Source organism: Phallusia mammillata, chromosome 5 (genome assembly GCF_965637545.1).
Source record: "Phallusia mammillata chromosome 5, kaPhaMamm4.hap1.1, whole genome shotgun sequence".
NCBI lineage: Eukaryota > Metazoa > Chordata > Ascidiacea > Phlebobranchia > Ascidiidae > Phallusia > Phallusia mammillata.
The window spans coordinates 8,117,625-8,134,910 of NC_137256.1; the positions used below are offsets into that span (position 1 = coordinate 8,117,625).

The 17,286-nt window shown below is 36.3% G+C and overlaps 3 protein-coding genes across 4 annotated transcripts; 2 read left to right on the top strand and 1 right to left on the bottom strand.

The window, feature by feature from the left end:
- Window positions 1–2,754: 2,754 nt before the first annotated feature.
- On the top strand, window positions 2,755–5,425 carry LOC145228367 (uncharacterized). Its single transcript, XM_080093409.1, has one exon. The coding sequence runs from the start codon at window positions 2,789–2,791 to the stop codon at window positions 4,955–4,957; it is 2,169 nt and encodes a 722-aa protein (XP_079949535.1). The 5' UTR covers window positions 2,755–2,788; the 3' UTR covers window positions 4,958–5,425.
- Window positions 5,426–5,450: 25 nt separating this feature from the next.
- LOC145228369 (N-terminal Xaa-Pro-Lys N-methyltransferase 1-like) lies at window positions 5,451–7,091 on the top strand. The gene is made up of 3 exons (XM_080093412.1): window positions 5,451–5,643; window positions 6,085–6,334; window positions 6,798–7,091. The coding sequence occupies exons 1-3, from the start codon at window positions 5,470–5,472 to the stop codon at window positions 7,055–7,057; spliced, it is 684 nt and encodes a 227-aa protein (XP_079949538.1). The 5' UTR covers window positions 5,451–5,469; the 3' UTR covers window positions 7,058–7,091.
- Window positions 7,092–7,786: 695 nt separating this feature from the next.
- Window positions 7,787–16,306, bottom strand: LOC145228368 (DDB1- and CUL4-associated factor 8-like). 2 transcript variants are annotated; one of them, XM_080093411.1, is made up of 13 exons: window positions 15,924–16,306; window positions 15,309–15,577; window positions 14,075–14,155; window positions 12,808–13,010; window positions 11,733–11,796; window positions 11,462–11,670; window positions 10,717–10,883; window positions 9,971–10,185; window positions 9,779–9,896; window positions 9,102–9,225; window positions 8,786–8,950; window positions 8,278–8,384; window positions 7,787–8,006 (listed from the first exon to the last, which is right to left on the bottom strand). In XM_080093411.1, the coding sequence occupies exons 1-13, from the start codon at window positions 16,214–16,216 to the stop codon at window positions 7,868–7,870; spliced, it is 2,154 nt and encodes a 717-aa protein (XP_079949537.1). In that variant the 5' UTR covers window positions 16,217–16,306; the 3' UTR covers window positions 7,787–7,867. The 2 variants fall into 2 exon arrangements, with proteins under 2 accessions (XP_079949537.1, XP_079949536.1); XM_080093410.1 differs by having other exon boundaries at window positions 12,808–13,022.
- Window positions 16,307–17,286: the final 980 nt, after the last annotated feature.

Below are 17,286 nucleotides of genomic sequence, written 5' to 3' on the forward strand. Positions count from 1 at the left end.
AACGCTTGCCATCGCCTCGTTTACAAGTATTTTTTCTGTCGTTTCTGAATATTTTGGGTTTGCCTTATAGTATAGAAACTGGAAATTTACAGAACCCTGTAGCTACCAAGCTTCAACTCACAGAGTGAAACAACTTTCGAAAGGTCGTTACCCAATCTCATAGCAAAATAATGAGGAAGTTGACTAGACTTAGCTGTTGTGACAAATCACCGGTAAAAACGCTAGGTGTTAGTGCACAGTTTTTGTCTAATAACTAAAATCATTATTTTTACATCTTACCAACCACATTTACATTGGCCTAACTATATTTACGATATTTTAATTATATTTATGCAGACCATACAAACAGTCAAAATGGGGATAGACTGATTCCCCTTTTGATCCTAAAGTTAACTGTTTTAGACATCTCTTTACCTCGAATTCGAAAGTTTCGATAAAGCGACCCATGCAGATGATCCAGGGGTGTTTGGTCTCAATGTCATGCCCCACAACGCTGCGGAAAGCTAACCATTAACCAAGCAAAGATGGCTTACACGCGTATTTGCGTTTTGTTGGGCCTGGTTTTACGGTTTCGGGCCGGGTTTGGAAAAAGATGTGACGAAAACAAGCTTGATTTGGGCCATACTTAACACTCGCAGCATTATTTTCGCCGCTATAGGAGCCAAGTACCGGGTTTGTTTTAAAAAATCGGTTTTTTTTTTGTTATAGGTTTCCAATTTCATGCCACTGCAACTCTGGTGTAAGTATAATACCTACAATTAGCATTAATGCAAAATAATCAATAGAAAAACAAAACATAATCGTCGAGTCAAAACTTCGCACTTTAGCCAATTGCGCTTTAGTGCAACCAAAAACCTAACCTACAAAAAATATAGGCCTACCTGATAAAACATTTAGGTAATATTTTGATTAATGCATCTGTGTGACCAGGAGAGTAAAATGCACCTGCAGGGCGTATCAAGACACGTATGGAAGGTCCCTTTGTATAAAACAGTGGTTCTCAAACTTTTTGCATTTTTTGTCATAACTGTCCCTTCGCAATTTTCTCGAGCACTCGCGGTCCATGCCAAAAGATATTAATGAAAGTGAAAATACCTTAGCAAAATAGACTGTGGAGTTAATCACTAAAAATTAATTTGTTCGTTGCAAACGTATTCCTTTTCCTACAACAACATGCAGGATGAATTTAGTTCTGTTTCGTAACATTAACCCGCGTGGGACTGTTTCAAAAGCAATTTATTGCGTCATAAACAGGACTTAAACAATAATAAAATTGTGCGCGATCAACTCCGAAAAAGTATATGTAAAAAGACAATGAAACTGGGATAGGGTTAGGGCCTAAATTTAACATAAACAACTAGCTTTTTAAGTTAATTTTATTGTTATTATTAATATGAAACCCCAGACTAACCCTAAGAGCCCTAATCGTCAGCTTTTTTTTTTTTTTTTTTTTTTCACGGGGTTCGAACCCAGGACACTCCCGGGGACGAATCCCGATTAAGTTTTTTTTTATGTCTGTATGTGGGTCAGGCGCGCCAGACCATTCAGCATTTTTTTGCATGAACTGCTTTTAAAATATTTGAGTGCGCCACCTACCGGAATATAGCAAACCTAGATGCAGTGAGTAGTTTTTTATTTTTACCCAAATTGCACCAGCACAACTAAGTAGCCATGCGAGACGAATAGGCGCCAAACGTGATTAACTCTGCGAGTTTTTTCAAAACTTCTAAACTTCAAGTCAAGTGTTATTTGCCGTATTTTTACCCTTTGATTGAAATTTCGAATTGCTTACCGTTCTGTAGTCAGTTCCGTTCCTGCATTAAAGATAAGTAGGTCCTCCTAAGTCCTCATAGATAAAGTTTATTGTTTGAAACTTTGAATAGCTCCTCTAAAATATGCAATCTACCAAACTACGCAATCTATTTATAAAACGTATGAAACTTTAAAAAAATGTTGATGGTTAGGGCTTTTAGGATCTGGGTGAGGGTTTTAGAATAAAAATAACACTATAAATTAATTTTAGATGCCCATTTTGGTCTTAATTTTCTCATATATGTTGAGGGTGGTACTAAACACCACATGCTAACACTTAAAAGAAAATTAGAACCAAAATGTATCTGAGATTGAAATACAAAGTTATTTGCTAATCATCACCCTCACCTTAATAGCCCTAACCGTCAACATTTTCATTAGTTTTATTAGTACTTTGCGTATTTTAGAGTAGCCTTTGTTTGAAGTTTGAACCATTTATTTTGGCATGATATTGATATTTAATTCCAGTTGCAAATAATTAGGTTACAAATATAATAAATTAAATATTTGCTTTATCTGTTTAAAAACTGTAGTTTTACTCATGTTTTTGGGTGACACTAAAACGCTGAATGGGCGGAACGTCGCGGGAGATGGCGGGATGTCGTGAAAACCGCTAAATATCGGGTTAAATTGCTGACGGTTGGAGCTATTAAGGTTGGGATAAGGTTTTATAATAGAAAATCATTAAAAAAAATTCCGCCGAACACTACATTCCGCGCCCAAAACGTCCTGCCATAGCATTTTTGCCTAATGTCAGGAAATAGTTGAATAAGTTTTAGGCAGGGACATTTTTTGATTCATATACTATTATAAAACCTCAACCTAACCCTAATAGCACTAACCGTCAGCAATTTACCCGATATTGAGCGGTTTCCGCGACGTCCCGCCCATTCAGCGTTTTAGTGTCACCCCATGTTTTTTGTAAAAAAATAGTTAATAACTTTACCTTTTGGTTTTAGATTTTGTTTTCATAGGGATGGTTTCTATAATTAGTAGCACTTTTAATTTTATGCATATCCCTGTTACTTATTGGCTAGTAGCACCACTGTTTGTTGCCAGCCTGTTGTATTTGTTAAAACGGTGCTTCGGAAAGGCAAAAGTAAACTGTTGGTTTTGCAACACAAACTGTTATGTGAAATTCCATCTCCGAAATCAATGGTTTTGTCCTAACTGCCACCAATACAATGGATTTACTGCCTCTGGTGATTACAACAGCAGCATACCTAATATGCACCACGAGCATTTGAACTCCCCCAATGTTGGACGACCTGTTAGTGCATCAGCTGGCACTTTAATTGACCAACCTATTAATCTTTGTGCAAAATGCTCACGAAACCAGTTGCTAAAAGTGAAACAGATGTCTCAATTTGAGCCGATTCGAGAGGAAAACTTTCAACAAGAAGCCAAAGTTTATGAGAAAAAGCTTGACAAGCTCTACAGTCTTTGTAAGGGATGCCAAGACGCCACAAACCGACATATAAAAATGCAGGACACTATTATTCGGGGGAGTATGCTGTCTAGAAAAAGGTTAAACATGAAACAAGCAATGGAATCAACAAGCACAACTGCCAATACAATTAAACGGTTGTCAAATACACACTGGTCAATTCATGTTTCAGTATGGGGATTGGTTTTTGTTTCATCAGTACTTCATGCACTAAACTCCATATCTATTTCATTGAACAGTGTGATTAATCCTCTAGCATCTTTCATAACGTCTAATTCAGCTGCTTCAACAGACATTTTTAGCACTATTTCTCTGGCTGGATTTGCTTGTAGTATTATGGGAATCTTGACAAACAATGCTTTCTATTTTGTTAATGTTTGTTGTGCTGCACTGTGGTTCGTGCACTGCTTTCTTGTGCCATGGTTTAATATTTTGGATGCAATTCAGTCAACTTTGTCACCAAGTACTATGTTTATTCAAGCTGCTACTGAATCAATGAAAAGTCCTGTGAGTGATGCCCAGAAAGGGTCCGCAATTCACCTACAAGTAATACTTGTTTTGTATTTTTCATCCATTTTTGCACTGATTGTTTTGAGCAGTATATGTTTGTACAAGTCCGCTAGAAAAGATGTCACAGTTGCCAAACGTGTTTCGCCCTCAACCAACAGATTTGCAAAAATTGCGACAAGAGATCAGCATAGGAAAACTTCTGCTGAACTAGATGAAGAACTCTACTCTGATTGCAGCATGCCAAGTGAGGATGAAGCTTCCACACCAGTGCCTAAAAGGCAGCATTTTAATAACAATGGCAGCGGCAGTATGGACCCTGGTTTGAATGGTAGCTTGTTGGCTTTAAACTTGAAAGATGGACAACAGTCTCAGCAGAATAAACAGCCCTTTTCTAATGGCGCTTTTACATCGGCTTTGCACACTCCCCCTCCCTCAAGATCATCCAGTCTACTGTCTTTGTCTTCACACCATTCAGGACATAATTACTTTACAGCAAGTAACTTCAACCAACCCTCAATGTCCAACCAACTTGAATTTGCCAAACCCTATGACAATATACCTTTCAGTCGATACAAATCTTACACTACAGTCTCTGGTGGCCAAACCAATAAGAGGGCATTGGATACTAAGTCAACAATTTCCTATCCTGTGGCTGGATGGAAAAACTCACATGACATTCGTAAACCATTGGAAAGACCACACTCATCTAAGCAAAACAGCCGGCCACTTATTAGCCCTGCCAAACTGAACTGGCGCAGGGCTAGTCAGCGAAAACGAACATTTAATGCTTCTGAAATTTTCAAAGAATCTCCATACAAAAGCGGCAACTCGAATTGGGAACAAAAATCCAATCTTGATATTTCATTTCATGACAGCATTAGTCAAACTGGGGAGACTTTTCGGCCAGAGTTAAGTGATGATGAAGACCACCCAATGTTTCAAACACCACACCGACGCAGAAGCGACATACAGAATGACGTTGATATGAACTCTTCATCACCTAAATCTGTTATCTCCAACTTGTCCTGTGTTACAATGAAAAGCATAGAAGAAGTAGAAAACAGTCGCATTTGTAAATGGTTAATGTTTGGCTGCTTGCTTTTAAATTTAGTTCTGATAGTGCTGCTAATATGGGATGTAAAGGAAATCAGAGAATCACAGAATTGGAAAGCAAACTCCAAGCTTTAGTTATCATGTTGTTTGAATTTATTGTGTTTCCGTACCCTGTGTGTGTATTGTTGTACTTGTGACTAATGCAGTGGTGGGATTCAGCCGGCTCGCATCAGTTCCATAGAACCATCTCACGAAATTTTATAGCACAACTGGTTACTGTAAATGGACTTTTTGTAACAGACCTGACTGAAAAAATTGACTTTTGTGATACAGCAGGCGAACAAAAAATTTGAATCCCACCACTGGACTACTGCATATTTTCGTTAGGTGTGGTGCAAAATGTTTTTTCTGCTTTGTCTGCAATGTATCTGGGATATCCAGTGTTAATTTTTCGTTCACATGCATATAAAATGAAAGTCTGCTTTTTGGTGTAACCTAATTTTCACTGCCATTTTTTATAATCTTGATTCAAGTTCAGTTTGACCAAATAAGCTCTCTGCTATTGAATTTTTTTCACATCATTCTTTCTTTTTCACAAGCTAGGGATCAACTGTAAAATAATATGTCAATTTGATAACCCTTAGGCTATGAGTCTAATCAATGGCTGCACTGAGGTCTCGTCTGAGGAGGAGTTTTATGACAAGGCCCTAGATTACTGGAAGTCTATCCCATCCACTTTGAATGGCATGCTTGGTGGATACGAACACATTTCAAGTATCGATGTAAGAGGGTCACAGTCCTTCCTCAAATACTTTGTTCAGGTATATATGTTAAAACTTTTGTGTAAAACCACACTGCTAGTTTGTTATGTAAGTTTTGGGGTTTGTATTGTGGTCAAGATTACCAGATTGTGCAGTTATATAACTGTTTTTTTAGCTTAAATAGCGAAGTTGACATATATATATATTGAATACAACAATTTGGTTTATACTCAGAGTTGCTGCTGAAACCAGGATTGTGTATTTGAAATATCAGGTGTTCTTGTTAACACAGTAAAAAATTACCTAGTCTTGAGACAGGCCTATAAATGGGCCTGAACACATGCATCTTTGTAAACAGCGAAAAATATTGCCCTACCCTACAAACCAAAATAGCAACTTTCATACTAGAAGTCGGAACTTACACCATGCAACCCTGGCCCAAACACATGACATTTAATTGACTTAAAACATGGAAAATGTACATTACTTAATCTTTTCTAGGGTAAACAAAAAATGGCACTCAACCGAGCCCTGGATTGTGGTGCAGGAATTGGCAGAGTTTCTAAACAGTTGTTGTTGCCAATGTTTAAAACAGTTGACCTTGTGGAAGTAAACCAGGCTTTTCTTGATCAAGCCAAGACGTACCTTGGAGCAGAGGCTAAGAGAGTGGGCAAATACATCTGCTGTGGGTTGCAAGACCTGAAATTGGAAGAGAAAACATATGACTTAATATGGGTGCAGTGGGTTACAGGTAAGAAAGACTGGTGATCTGATTATTACATGAAGCACGTAACAGTACTAAACAGATTTGAAACCATGAACTAGGTCAAATAACTTTTTCTGAATGTCAACATCGGTGACGCTGGTTCACCTATTAGAAGCCATCTCGGAACATTAACTTTAGCCTCCACAGAAAAGTATAGCGACTTGATACTGTCTGTGCCAAAAGCATTGCTTTTTATACGGTTTCTGGCAAAAGTGTGGTTTAATTTAACATTATTATGTACCGTATCTATAATGGCATTTATGCGTAGTCATATTCGGTGATTGTTTGGTCTGTACACAGATAACTTTAGTTTTCTCAATGTTGTAGCTTTCTGTTACTGAAAAACATAAAACTGGGCTAAATAGAAACCACCTGAAGACAAAAATGCGATTGCTGGGATCCATAAACCATCTTGGTATAATATATATATAAATATAATGTTTTTCAGGTCACCTCACTGACGAACATTTTGTAAAATTCCTGCAGCAGTGCAAGCATGGATTGTGTAATGGTGGAATAGTTGTTATAAAGGACAATGTGGCTGTTGAGGGTGTAGAGTTGGACTCTGTTGACAGCAGCGTTACGAGAAATATACAACAACTCCAAAAAATATTTGATGCATCAGGGTTAAGGACATTAAGGCAACAAAAACAGACTCACCTACCTAAAGAGCTTTATCGTGTAACAATGACTGCATTGGGTTCCTAACAGTATGTTCACTGAAAAAGTTTTTATGTTTTTACTTTTGTAATTGAAATTCACAGTTAAACAGTGGGGAAAACAGTAGCGTAAACACACATAGAAGACCAATATTTTAACACCGAAAAAATGTAAAAGCCTCAGAAAACAACATGATGCTTATTTTCATGTTGGAGCATAGGAAGCAGCATGCCATATTGAAAGTACACAAAAATTAAATCAGTACTCACAACTCCCATTACCTCCTATTAAAAGTTTTTGTTCTACCATACACTATTAGTAATAAATAGACCAGTGGTGGGATTCAGCTGTGTTCGCACCGGTTCTATAGAACCGTCTAACGAAATTTTGGGAAATCAGCGAACCGGTTAGCATTACTGGTTACTGTCACACACACATCACTGAAAAAATTTAAATCCCACCACTGAAATAGACTTTAATGGGAATATGCAAATAACTGATATACATAACCAGATTTGTTTGTATTCATATTGTTTGAACTGACAAGGTCCGCAAACGGAAAAATTAAAAAAAAAATAGAAAAGCATAAGCTGACATTCCAAAGGCCTATTTACACATGTAGTATAGTTTTTCATTGAATTTTAACAAATAACTAGATTTCCTTTAAGTGTCAGTTTTACACCAACACTGATTTAAGCAAAGCAAAAATAACCCCCATTTGACATTTAACCTGATGCTGTATTTAATTTCTAGTACCCATTATCAAGAACAACTGTCTGTGAACAGAGAGTAAATTTTAATCTGTTTCGTGCTTTTGCTCGGCAATTGACATTTGTACACATGTACATGAATTTAAAGTCAGGATTGAATACAACGCGGTTCCCTGTAACTGTCCTCAGGATCCTCAGATGAACTAGAAGTGGACGTAGAATCACTTAGATCACTTTCTGAAGTTGTGTCATCATTATGTTCCCGGCTATTTGCAGCTCTTCGACGCCTAAAACCCAAAACACTGTATTATCATTTGCTATTCCACCTATATTCTCAAAAATTAGTGAAACAGCTTTGGTCAACCATTGTCAAAATTTAACTTGCAAAAATTTAGAACATTCTTTCTTGACCAAACCTTTGGTGACAAAACCAATATGTGTTTCCTTCTGGGAAGAGAAACAAAAATTTATTACACTTTAAGATTTTTTAGTTATACCAGGTTGACTATGGTTTAGTGCGTGTTTGTTACTTAAATTTTAGAAACGTATAAAACTTACGTTCTGTTTCGTAATGTTCTCATTAAAAACCAAAGCATTTGGCCGTCAATCATATCGGTCATACTTCTTATCTCCTCTTCTCTGTCCCGTCGATTTGACAACATAAACTGTAAAAAATGTTTAGATTTACATAGAGGTTTTAAGATTCATTTTTAGCTGAGTTATTTTGAACTTTGTGCATTTACACAGGATGGTTTGGGGCTGGAGTGCATATAAGCTGTTTTCTGGGCAAAACCTTTCGATGTACTTACAATATGCTTGATGTAACATTATAACATACCCCATTATAATGAATAGTTGTGCATGTCCAAGAAAATGCTTAATGCATCATTAAATATCAAACAATTGTTTTATTAGTGGATTAAACAGATGTTTTGGGACATGAAACATACACAAAACAGTTGTTTAGTATCAGTTTTACCATGTAAAAAAGAAGATACAGCAATGGATTAACGGTTAGTTGATCCCAGTAGTTTTGTGTAGGTTTTCTGAGAACAAGTGGTCTTACCTCTTTGAGTTCAGCCATTTTGTTGACTTTGGTGTTTGGGGTGGCAGTCGGAGTCCAGATTTTCACCTCATGGTCAAGACCGCTTGTTGCAATCACTGGCAAACTGGGATGTGGCTCAAGAACGTTTACCACACCTCCCTTGTCACCTTCCATTAATTGCACAATCTGTGGCATTCACCAAAAAATCACTGTACACTTGTTTTTGTTAAAGATAACAATATGTTATGGAGACCCAAATTTAGTTAAATTGCCCCTATTTTTAGTCTTCAGAGGGCTGTTTGTTTGTAAAGCTTCCTAAAAACACTTGTTCACTTACTCGGGAAGATTCTTTTTCCCAGAAAAATATGTTTCCACAGTCGCTACCAGACACGACAAACTCAGAGTGTGGACCATAGAAGTTTACTCCTTTGACGGTGGCATTGTTTCGGTGACCTTTATATCTGTATGAAATGTTTGTTTAAAATACAAGACATAAAGTAGCAAATTGGTTGGCATGCCATAAAAAATCCCATTGCATGCCAACATTGGCATGCATGGCAGGGTTTTTCATATTTTTTTATGAATTATTTGGATTACATCCCAAAACAGTGTGACTGCAACACTAAACTTTGTTTGGTGTTGTTAAATACAAAGAACATGGAAGCGCAAACCCTGCCTTGCATGCCAATGTTGGCATGCAAGGGGATTTTTTATGGCATGCCAACTGATTTGCTATCTCATGTTTATGTACTTTTTGATAAAATTAATACATTGCCGGTTTTCAGTTTCTCATGAGTCTAAACCGGCCTACAAACACAATTCTACTTGCTTTTTAACTGATAGTTAGATTAGCTTACACTACAAACCACTATTTCACAGAACAGTCATTGTCATCTTAAAATAGCGAGTAATTTGACATGTTTTACCAAATTCGTTATTGTTTATGTAGTAAAGTGTTATCTAGAAATGTTATTTTTTTCTAGTAATACATGGAAAATGAAGTTCAAGCAGTACCTGCGCAAATAATCTGCCCCTTCTGAGTGGGTGGTGTCAAAAAGATAAATATCTTCATCATTGTAACTGCATAGTAATTCACTCCCGTCCCAGTTATAAACCAAACATGTTATATTGGCTGTGTAAATAAATAGGGGCATGTGGTAATAAACATAAAAACAATGTAGTTACACAAAAAAGTATGTCACATACCTTTGACATTGGACACATCCTGTAAATGTTGGGGGCAGTAGGTTTTTACCACTGAAAGGTTGCCATCTGAATTTAGCATTCGTCGGTCAAATATGTAGGCTTTTGTGTCCCGACCACTAACTGCAAACTCATACGGCCGCGCTGGATTGGTGTGTATGGAGTACAGGGGGATTTTTCTGCTTCCTACTTTTACTGTTACTAATTTATTTGCAGGCCTGAAAAAACAAACATGCAAACTGTGTTTTTAACCTAATTTGGCACAGTGAGGCTTTTTAATTAGGACTACATAGGGGGTCCTCAAAAAAAAAGCTTCTGCAAATGAGAAGAATCAGGGTTACTACAATAAGTCTTGGCAGTTGGGACAGAACACAGCACAAGGAAAGTTTGATCATTTATCTCTTATCTAGAAGTTCAATAAAATTGATCAAATGAAAAAATTGATAACTTCTAACATGAAGTCCTTTGAAAGTTTAAAACTGGTGTTAGTGTGTAAGACCAAACCATCAATGTTTTATTTTATAATGAGGATTGTTTTGAAATGTACAGAAAAAAATTTACTACACTAAAAGAAATGCTACATTAAATGGTGATTTTAGGTTTGTTTTGAATGCATACTAAAACCCAAAGTTTAGCTTACCAATATACATTTGTTTAACCACATGAGTAAACTAGAGTTTTCTGTATTAAGGGTAATTTCAAGGCAAAAACTAAGGTGGTTTTAAAAATACACAAGTTAAGAGACATACTTGTCTAAACGTAAGTCAATTCCAAACACAACCCCATCTTCACCACAGGATAGAAATGTTGATTTAGAGTCAACATCTAATGTGAGTTTATGAGCTGATCCTCGATGTTGAGCAAGCTTCTTCGTTACATTACATGTTCCCGTGGCGGAAATGTTTGCATACCTCACCTAAGAACACAATTTGTACATGCCACAGAAATTTGAAAAATCTGTAGCTAAAAAAAGTCTTATGTTGGTCACTTTGAAATGCTGCAATCGAATTAATTTTATTAAGAACAAAGCTTTTGACGTGAATGGCTCTTGGACTATTGTTTGACTAAATGTACTTCATGTTTTCTTGTATTACTGAAGTCTTTGTTCCAAAGTTATTCAAAGACTATTACTGGCTTGGTGAATATTATAGTGCAATTGAGTTGCTACGATCTGTTTCACCCGGAGAAATAAAGTCAACTCAAGACTTTTGCAAAAAAACAGGTGCTTCTCAACAATTTGTGGCATACCAAACTAAATACCGTTCGAATTTGAACTGACAGTATATTGTTTGGGTAAAGTATTATATTGTTTTGGGTAAAGTACAGATCAGTCATCAAAAATTGGAATAAATCAGTCAACAAAAAATTAGAAAGATCAGTCAAGAAAAAAGGACTACAATCTAGTACTATAAGGAACAACTTCTCATCATTTACAAAACTACAAAATAAATACAAAGTCTTCCAACCTATCCAATGTTAAAACAATTTCTCTACCTGTCCATCTCTTGCTGTGCTTACAACAACAGAGTCTCCACATTCCGGCAAGAATTTTGCTTGAAATACGTTACTCCTATGACCAGAATCAAAAGATATCAAAGGCTTTCCATTCTTAATTGTCCAGTCCCATAACATAATATTCAAATCATCACTTCCCGAAGCAAGCAATGTCCCACTTTGGTTGAAGTGTAGAGCATTAACGCAACCTAAGTAAATGAGTTCACCTATTTAATTGTGTTACTTGGTATGAAGAACAAATGCTCAAAACCTTCGTGTTTTTCTAATTCCTGATGTAGTTCAAATCTTTTTACCATGCCTCGGCACCCACAAACCTGAAAAAAAGCAAAACAATTTAAACACATAGCATGAATATACCTAATACAGTTGCTTAAAAAATGTGGCATTTTGGGGGACTGTGAGTTACTGCTTTGGGTGAAGAAATGTGGTGTTTACTTGCAATACACAGCTTTAGATACCACTAAATTTATATTGTATGAGTAAATGTGAAGTATGACCTATTTTATTACAATGCAAGCATTGTTGTTGCTTGGTTATTTTAAAAGAAATACAAGGTACTGAGACAGTGGTTCCCAACCTTCATCAACAAATTCATCTCTTTACAATTTATACATTTTCATTCCTTCCCAATACACTACATAGTACAGGGCTACTCAAACTTTCTTGCTCTGCGACCCCAATTTAAAACAGAAATTTCTACGCGACCCCTTGATGGGCATGATGTAAAAAAATACTTATATTTTATATATACCATCTAATGGCGTTATAAAAGCCTAAATTATTTTCTAACTTGACACACAGATTGACAGTCTTAGTTTTTATGACGACATAATCTGTATTGTGATGCTTGCGGCATCTGATTTTTCGCATTGTTTGCACACAATAGGCATAAAAAAAGTCTGGAGCATATGGCTACTAGGCTGGTAATACTTTTTAAGTCCCACAAAATATGTTTAAGAGCAGTTTGAACACACGGGAATGATGTTTAAACAATAAATGTACGCACATATACCATTTATTGTGACTGACATAATGACCCATAATGTTTCGCGACCCCAAAATTATATTATTATATGACCCACAGTTTGAGAAGCCCTGACATAGTAGATGCTAAACCATACAAATACCATTTAAAATTGGGTCTTTTATCAACTTCACAAGTCATATTACCAGAGCTGAAGTGTCTATTTACTGACCACTTGTACCAGTGAAAGTAAATTCCTCCCCGGTTGGGAACTACTGTACTTAGACAAAGTTTTGTCTACTACAATTCGCAAATTCAATTTAACCTGAAAATGCTTTATATTTAGTCAACAATCACTTACTTTGTAAGGCCAAAACTGGTTCCAGGAACTACATTGTCTTTGTCGTAGTTCTTTTACGGCCCTCCACCTTGGTTTAGGAAGGTCGTCAATATCTTTTAGTAACCAAACTTGCTCTTCCTCTTCCTTGACCTTTTTGTCCTCCTCCTTGGTGCCGAGATCCTGGTCAGAATCAGAGCTGCTGGAGGACAGGGAGCTCGATGTAGCTGTGAGAAGGTCTTTTGGTTGTTGAAATATTTTGTGTGAGTGTAAAACTAAAAACTGAAAATCTCCCAACCCTTAGTGGGTTTCAGCACACTAACAATTACAAATTTGCTTGCAGCATTTTAGGGCTAACAAATTTCATTTGATTTGGATCATTTTTTTTATGAACTGGGTGAAACTGAAAAATGGATCCATTGACAACAAATTTTACCATCACTTGGAAATCTTTTAAGTCACACTAGTGTTTCTAGCACGGCTAGGAAAAACACTGGTTCAAATCACACTTTATTGTAGGAATGCCCAACCTTCTATTTCAGGGCTACGAAACTTTTTTCACTGCGGGCCGGACAAGTTTAATAATGATTTGTGCGGGCTGCATAGTTTACATGCCCAGTGCTGTCTTTCCAAACTTAGCCAGGGAGGCGATTTTTAGAGGAGCGTCAAGATATGGTCTTTCTACAATTCCTTTTTAAATCTGGTGATGCGACTGTTAAATTGTATAGTTAGTCTCATCTTACACACAATGCTTATACATTACGTCACAAGTAACAAAATAAGGCAATGTTTTGCGCATAATTAGCACTTATGGTCTTGTCTGTGACATAACAAACTGGCTTTGGATTATTCCTGGGCATTGTAATCATATGAAACTAGGTAATATTGATGTAGGTTAATTTTTGAATGATACAAAGTTATCAATACGATTTGGCAAACCAAAAAATGTGGTTGCGGGCCGGATGAAATGACCTCTAGGGCCGGATCTGGCCTGTGTGCCCTAGTTTGGTGACCCCTGCTCTATTTCCATGTATTGTGTTTGTAAAGAGTTGTAAAAACATTGTTCTTACCACTTGATAACAATAAAACTTTGATTTGACAAATATAATTTGATGGAGGAATCAAACCAGGCTTTCTTGATTTTTTGTTGTCTTCTATTGGCTAGCACACATTTTTGTTCTTTATGTATATAAGTGGTTCATAGTAATATATAAAATGACAGCATCTTGGCCCATATTGTAATCCCTAGTGCTTATTTAATTAGGTATACATTTATATTTATGCACCATACCTGATATTCTATGCTGAATATCATCTAGTGTGTCGGGTGCATCAACAAATTCATCACTTCCACTCTCATCATTTGTGCCACCTAGGAATTAAAAAAATTAACCTTTTTTGGTGAAGATACCAATGTATGTGGCAAATTGCAAGAGATACAAAAGCAAAATCATATGGTTTGTTATGGGTCAAGTGTATGTTTTTTTAGCAACATTCATTAAAGCTTTTGATGTCATAAGACCAATAACACCCCCTTAACTTCCATATGCGAAAACGTCCAGCAAGCAATGTATTCAAATGTGACATATGTTCTGTTACCTTTATTACACTAACACACCACAGAAATCTTTCGTATGTGGTGTGCAGTAATATATAAAAAAATTTTACCCTTATATATATATATATAAAACGAAACAGTGATTCTCAAACTGTGTGCCGCGGCACACCAGTGTGCCATGAGAGATTTCCAAGTGTGCCGCGAAATATTTTCTTTTTTGAAGTGCAAACATTCCCTAGTGTTTTAGGCCTTTTAAAAGCATCCTTACCCACCACAATAAAGTTGAAAGTTAATTTAATTATAAGCTTATGAGCAACTTGTGTTGTGTTTCCCTGTGAAGTGTGCCGCGGAAGGAAATTTTAGTTCTTAAATGCCGCATGGTAAAAAAGTTTGAGAACCACTGCTTTGGAGGCTAGTGGGGTAAATACTGGGGTTATCAACTCAAACGAAAAAAAAACTGAGTGAAATCATGATGCGCCTCCTTCAGGGAACAAAGCAAGCAAAATTTTATTTTGTAAACAAACTTACATACCTATTTGCAGAATTTGGTTACACATGTTTCTGTTAACTATTATTTAGAAATGCATTTATGGGACATTATGTTTGTGTTTGTTAACATCTATGATGCATAAGTATACATCATTAGTTATCTCACTAGTCAATATAAATCAATGTGATGATTGTTTGTTGAACTATGTCTTTTAAAATACAAAGAGCTTGCAAAAACAAATGCAAATTTTAAACCATGTGATATCACACATGAGAGCGTAAGTCCCCAAAAGATATCTAAGAACAGAGTACATTGTTATTTCAATTACAAACCATCACCCCAACTGAAATAGCCTGAAGTCTGCATGTTTTTTTATTTTCGCAACAGATGTATTTCTGTTCTTTGAGACAGTGTTAACTGTGATACCATACAGTGTCAGTTTAACTGCTTTAAACAGGACTGTTAATTGAAAACCACCTTTTTTGGCTTTTTTAGCAGTGGATGGAGACATATCTTGGCCCTCAGGTGGATTGTTGTCATCACCAGGACTATCACATGACATTTCTTCCTCTTCATTTCTTCGCTTGGCTTTAAATTTACATTGTCTTTTTTTAAACAAGGAGGTGCTCCCTGAGTCACAGTTTGTTTTTGATTCTCCATTTTCAGGGTTAAATTTCTCTTGCTCAGAAGTTTCATCACAATCGTCTTTGAAAATGTCAACCAAATTTTCACTGCTGTCGCCGTTGCTGCAAACACAAAAAGCTACTAGATTAAATGTTTACATGTCTGGCAATTTAGTAATGCATATTGTTTAAGTTCAGATGAACATAAATTCACTGGGTTCAACAAATGATCATGACACGCTCAGTTTTAATACATGATTTCAATGTCAAATCATGGCATATAATTTTTTAGATCTTTATAACCACCAAATATATAATACACTATTTTATAAGCAACTGTAATAGGATGCTGTGTTATCCCAAGTTTGCCAATTTGTCAATAAATTTCTGACACACTTAATACAACATGAGATATATTTTCTTTAACTTTCAAGACCAGTAAGTACATATAGATTTGTGTTTTCGAAACCTTTGATCCACATTTTCTGCACCCATTGTCTCGGCTGGATGAAGAATGTCCTTATCTGGCGACATTTTGTTGTCTGTGTTCATATCCCCCATGCTTTTTGATTGATCATCTGTGACACTTTTGGTATTTTCATTGGACAATGTAGCTTCACAGTCTTCATCTATTGGTGTTACAGCACTTGAGCTTGTACCAAATCCAGAGTCATCCATATTTTCTGTTTTAGCTGCCTCTTCAGATAAACCAAATGTGACTGAAGCATCACCACACCCATTGTCACTTGGGTTCACCTCCATTTTGATATCACAATCAAAATTATTCAGTACTTACTAAGCAATTAGCAGCTCATTAACATGTCTATATTTCTGTATGAAACAATGGTATTACCACAAGAATTTGTTTTACATTTATGATGTCTTAGCGTGTAAAAAACAATCTTTTACAGCAGGAGGGGAAATCCATTGCAAATATTGGGGGTCTGTTTTAACTTGGAGAGTTTGATGACATAATGACAGTTGTTACACACATTAGGCAATTACAAATGCATAGGAGTTCCCTTCGACTAAATATTTTGAGGGACATGTCCCCCAGGGATTTGCACTCATGATTCACAGGGTTTCTTTGTAAGTTTATATTGCCACATACGAAATAGAACGGCCTGAATATAGATATAAACAGTGACAAGCATTATTAAACATTTAGCAAATGCTAGTGCCATATTCTGTAATGTAATGTCGCTATTGACGTCTTTATATTGACCATTTTCCTTATGAGGCCTAACAAACTCATGTACATGTATACTGATGTACAGCTGCTTCGAATCTGGGCAAATTTTCTGTTTTTTTCTTCCTGTGCATGATGTTCAATTGCAGTGGCATAGCCCTTTACGCTTTAATACTTTATTTTGTGCACAAACTACATGCAATTTGGTCATGTTTTGCACTGTGAAGTCAGGTTTTAAAGGAAAGAGGGATTAAAAATGGAAGCAATGCCGTTTACGGCGTTTACGTCACAAACGTCACTTTCACTTGCAAGAGCTTGACACTTTGACGGTTAGTAAAGTAATGTAGACAATTATCAGTTATATGTGCAGCGAAGGTACGCAACGTAAATTTCAAGGTAAGGCCAACTAACACGTTTTTTTTTGCATTTGTGCAAACTACGAACAATTCTGTGAAGCGACAGCGAAAGGATATTTTGTCAAACTGTGTGTTATGAATGTCCCTTTTTCGTGTAATTATTGAAGCATGAAAACCATCTGATAGTGACGCTGTGACGTAGAAAATCAAGATCAACAATAGTATGGCCACATGTTAGCTTGCAAAATGGTTTACTTCGAAACACTTATTGATATAGATTGAAAGAC

What these genes read in the sequence shown, in the direction of transcription:
- LOC145228367 (XM_080093409.1), top strand. Translation starts at nt 2,789, where the DNA reads ATGGTTTCTATAATTAGTAGCACTTTTAATTTTATGCATATCCCTGTT.
- LOC145228369 (XM_080093412.1), top strand. Translation starts at nt 5,470, where the DNA reads ATGAGTCTAATCAATGGCTGCACTGAGGTCTCGTCTGAGGAGGAGTTT. An exon ending in TCCTCAAATACTTTGTTCAG is followed by an intron (nt 5,644 to 6,084) that starts GTATATATGTTA and finishes AATCTTTTCTAG; the next exon opens with GGTAAACAAAAAATGGCACT. An exon ending in ATGGGTGCAGTGGGTTACAG is followed by an intron (nt 6,335 to 6,797) that starts GTAAGAAAGACT and finishes AATGTTTTTCAG; the next exon opens with GTCACCTCACTGACGAACAT.
- LOC145228368 (XM_080093410.1), bottom strand. Translation starts at nt 16,216, where the DNA reads ATGGAGGTGAACCCAAGTGACAATGGGTGTGGTGATGCTTCAGTCACA. An exon ending in TGCTAAAAAAGCCAAAAAAG is followed by an intron (nt 14,156 to 15,308) that starts GTGGTTTTCAAT and finishes TTTAATTCCTAG; the next exon opens with GTGGCACAAATGATGAGAGT. An exon ending in AAATGGCTGAACTCAAAGAG is followed by an intron (nt 8,385 to 8,785) that starts GTAAGACCACTT and finishes CATTTTTTACAG; the next exon opens with TTTATGTTGTCAAATCGACG.